The 4,612-nt window shown below is 36.9% G+C and overlaps 1 protein-coding gene across 1 annotated transcript; it reads left to right on the top strand.

Annotated features, from left to right (window-relative positions):
* Positions 1-3,542: 3,542 nt before the first annotated feature.
* LOC148911932 (uncharacterized) lies at positions 3,543-4,325 on the top strand. Its single transcript, XM_089028358.1, has one exon. The coding sequence runs from the start codon at positions 3,543-3,545 to the stop codon at positions 4,323-4,325; it is 783 nt and encodes a 260-aa protein (XP_088884484.1).
* Positions 4,326-4,612: the final 287 nt, after the last annotated feature.

The raw sequence follows: 4,612 nt of genomic DNA, 5'->3' as shown, positions 1-4,612 counted from the left end.
GAATAGCCATGAGTGCGCAGCATCGCTTGAATGTGTTGTCAAAGGAGACTACCTCAAACTGGACGTACCTTACCAGAAAAACAAGAAATGATGCCGTCCCTGAAGAACAACGAAAACTCGCATTTAACTTTTGGAGCGATAAAGGTATCTCTCGACCAACTGGGAATAAAAGAGATATATCAAGACTGCAAGTTGGCCCACGTCAGTATATAGAACACGAAAAACAAATTCTAGAAAAAACACAAACGGAGGTTTACTTAGCATTCAAGCAAATGTATCCCAACATTGAAATAGGCCAAAGGTACTTTGAAAACTGCAAGCCTTTCTACGTTGTTCCCGCTCGTCCAAAAGACCGCAATTCCTGCTGCTGCAGGACTCATGTTGAAACTCAAATGTTGTTCAAGACCTGCATGAGATATCGACATACACTACGAAGAAGTGATGATGCACCAATCTATTCACACTCGACTGATCTTGTTGACTCAACTTTGTGTGACCGAAAGGAAGAAAACAAATACCATGATAATCACTGTCTCTCAAGGACATGCAACCATTGCGGAACAAAGAACTTTTTCCTTTTGCCCGAGGAAAATTGAAAAAATACCAATAGTAAAGTTCAATGGGAGCGATTCGAATACGTTGACGTTGGAGATTAAAAAAAGCTTCAATTGATTAGTTAGGAAACTTCACCTGGCGAAATGTTTGAGTACTTTATTCACCTAATGGAAAGCTATCCAGCCCACCAGTTCAGAGCAAATTGGCAGAACGCTGAGTTAAAGAAATTGATAGACAATTTACCCTTAGGTCACGTTTGTTGTATTCATGACTACTCAGAAAATTACAGCTGTCAGCATCAGGACCAAATTCAGTCACTGTATTACGGAGAAGTCCAGGTGTCCATCCACGTAACAGTAATGCACCGTCACGCTATTAGGGAAATTGATGGAGAAGAAAGTACTCCTGATGATCCTGCAGTCATAACTGAACATTTATATGTAATCTCACCAGATACAAAACATGACTCACACTCAGTTCACAATTGCAGAGATCAAATCTCGCAGTATTTGAAGGACATAGGATGTGCTGTTGAAACCACGCACGAATGGACAGACGGATGTGCTGCACAATACAAGAGTCGTCACTGCCTCGGTGATTTGTCCATGTCTGTTAAGGATTTCGGTTTCTCAACTATAAGGAATTATTTTGAAACATCTCACGCTAAAGGGCCACAAGACGGAGCCGGAGCTAATCTTAAACACAAATGTGATATGGCAGTAATAAGGCGTGAAGTGGTCATACAAAACGCTCGAGATCTATTCAACTTCGCTGAAAACAATTTAAAGGAACCATCACCAAGTCGGTATCAATCTCACAATGTCAGGCTAAAAAGACGCGTTTTCTTTTATGTCGAAAGTCAATCACATGATCGCAGTGATCGTTTATTCAAAGAAGTCAAAGAGATTAGAAGTATTCATAGTGTAAAATCTACTGAAGAGGAATTGAAAATCTCTACACGTCAACTATCGTGCTACTGCTATCATTGCTTGAATGGTGATTATTCTGATTGCCTCCACAAGGATTATGTTCCTCACTGGGAGTCAAAAGAAATGGAAAATGAACAGCATGGTCGAAGAGTTACTAGAACTATAGCACAACAAGAGACACCAGAACATGTTTAGGATCTTATTTGCATCAACTCAGTTGTAGCCATTGCCTCTGGAGATAGAGGTAGTGACTACTATTTAATGAAAATATCCGAGTGCAGTCACACTTTAGAGTCGAGAGTAAAAGATGACTGGGGAAGTGAGTATCCTGTCAGGGCAACGGTTGTAAAAGGTGAATTTTTCGAAAACGAAATTGATAATTCAGAGCATGATGGCAAACTTTTACTTTTCAAACTTATCAGAGAAAAATGTGCAATCGGCAACATTATTCGGCAACAATTACATATATTTGTCAAGAAATAAAGATTTTTGATGAAAAAAGGGACGTTTATGTTCTATCAATCGAAGAACATGAAAACATTCTCGAATCACTAAATGGATTCTAAAAATGTTATGTATTTTTCATTGCATATGTACATCATTTTCTGTAGTACATGCGTCTATTTTGTCTCATAAAAAGTTTTTATAAATTACATTTATACTCTCGTGCACTTTACATGTAAGAAAGAAATAGTGATTAATTAATATCAAACGTTAACTCTTCAAAAGTTATAGAATAATTTGTAAGCATATATGTTATTGAAAATTTCGATATTAAAATGTCTCAGTAATTCAATAAGGAGAAAAGCAAAAAATCAAAAGAACATATATATAGGCGAAATGTTCTGATCACAGAATGTTGTTTGGAATAATACGTATGATTTGTTCATAAACAATGCGGATGAATGAAGCACGATACGGACGAAAGGCACGTCTTACTTAATGCAGAATTGGGGCGAAAGATTCAAAATATTTGGTACGATACGTACGGAACTTTTGGGATGATAGGTGCGATACTTTTAGGCACGATAAGGACGATATGCGTGAAAAGTTTATTCTTGATTTGGTAAAAAGGCATGTTTTAACGCGGTTGAATTTTCTTGCTATTTTTCAAACGATTCTAACGCTTGTTTTTTCAACTTTTCTCTGGAAGTTTGAGCCCTAAGCTGTTGAAAGTTTCCACAATTGTAGGGAATTTCATGTGTACCTGGACATGACAAAATAATTTTAATAATGACAGAAAATAAAGATTTCATTCGAAATTTACCTCAATCGTTTTTTTTGTTGTTGTTGTTTTTGGTTTTTTTTGTTTGTTTTGTTTTGTTTTTTTTGTTTTTTTTCACAATTAATGATATCTGTTTTATTTATCTCTCTTAATTCTTAACCTTTTATTTTAAAGCAAAATCAAGTTATTTTCAAGGTGCACATGAACTGCAGATTTTTTCTGTGAAATTTCATGAACAAATGTTTTGTAGTTTTTGAGAAAATATGCAAAATATAGCGTTAGAAATTTGTTACGCGATTGTACACCAATAGCGTGCGCATGGCCAAACAAACAAAGAGTACAGAAGTATACCACGAATAATAATATAAAAGTATTGATGGTAAAATAAAGGGGGAAAAAACATGTAAAGCCTAACAACCAACCACACTCGTGCTTGGTAACCGAAAAACACACTACGAAATTGCAGAATTTCACTACAACTTTACAATTCTCGACTAATCAAGAACTGGGATGTAAACGAATAAATCACAAACTTCTACATCTTGCGTCTCTTAAACAACCTGTGGCAATGATGGGCACCGACGGCATCACCCCCGTTTCCATTAGTGTATTCTTCCAAGGCTGAACGAACCAAATTCTCAATGTCTTTGTTAGCCATCCCTTGAGCAAGCCGGGTTAAAGACTTCACAAACCAAAGAACGTACACTTCTTCGCTGGTGGTTTAGTGAGAGTGATTAATTCATGGCATCTTTTTCCTTTTGTAATAGTATAAAGTCCGTGAGAATACATATTAACAATTCCTCTGGGACATAATTTACATAGTCAAAGTGACTATGAATAGTACTTGGTCTAAAGACATGGAAAAACTTAAATCCGCAGTCGAGAAAGAAGCCCCTTGTGCTCAACTAATAGATCAAGCCAAAGGATTGCAGTTTCTCAGTGATGAGTACGATGGGCTCTCGGCTTCGAATGCCACATTTACTCGCGAAATTAACCGAATTTCTACTACACTAGCAGAGCTCTCAATTAAGATTTATCAGATTGACGAAGTTATTGAAAGCATCCAGCAATATAGCTATCAATACAACATCAAGATCGTTGGCGTCCCTCAAACAGATATTCGAGAATCTTCCCGTTCCACTGCAGATCTGTGCTTAAAGATTTTCCACAGTATGGGTGCAAGTGATGTCACTTTACAAGACATCGACACTGCTCATAGAGTTCCTAAGAGGAAGCCTAGTCGCCCTGGACAAAATTATCCTGATCCTATTATTTCCAAGTTTACTCGCCGCTTAGCGAAGGAAGAAGTAATGGCTGCCAAAAAGGCGTTACGTAATTTGACCCCAAGTGACCTTGGTCTTCCTCCTTTCATGACCTCGAAACACGTTAGTATTTACCATCATTTAACCCCGAGGCTGCAAAGTCTGTTATACGAAACAAAGCGTTTTAAAAGTGCAAATGATTACAAGTTTTGCTGGTCAAAAAGCACGGCTGTTTTTCTTCGAAAAGATGACTCATCGACTGTTATAAAGTTGACCAAGTACGAAGATCTGGATAAGTTAAAGCAAGGCGAAGATGCACAAGTGTATGCTGAAGACTATGACCAAGATGACTAAACAACTTATAGAGCTTTTTTCCAGCCAGCTAAGTACTTTTCACTTCAAGTTTATGATATTTAATTTCAAATTTTTGCCATGAAAAAAGATAAAAGTTTTATAAAAATAACAAAATCTCTGCTTAGAGAATTACCTTATTTTGGAATTGGTATCATAAGTTGTCACGGTCAGTTTAATAATAGCTTGAAATCGTCATTACCAACCAAGAAATATCTCGAAAAACTTTCTAGTTTTTATGATCTAGATCTTTTCAGTCTAAATACTGCGTCAGATCTTAGGGTCGACCC

Source organism: Actinia tenebrosa, unplaced genomic scaffold (genome assembly GCF_029948245.1).
Source record: "Actinia tenebrosa isolate PJP-AT-01 unplaced genomic scaffold, QUT_ActTen_1.0 PGA_scaffold12__29_contigs__length_12842862, whole genome shotgun sequence".
NCBI classification, from domain to species: domain Eukaryota; kingdom Metazoa; phylum Cnidaria; class Anthozoa; order Actiniaria; family Actiniidae; genus Actinia; species Actinia tenebrosa.
Note: the sequence above shows the minus strand (reverse complement) of the source record. Positions and strands in the feature narration are given on the sequence as shown.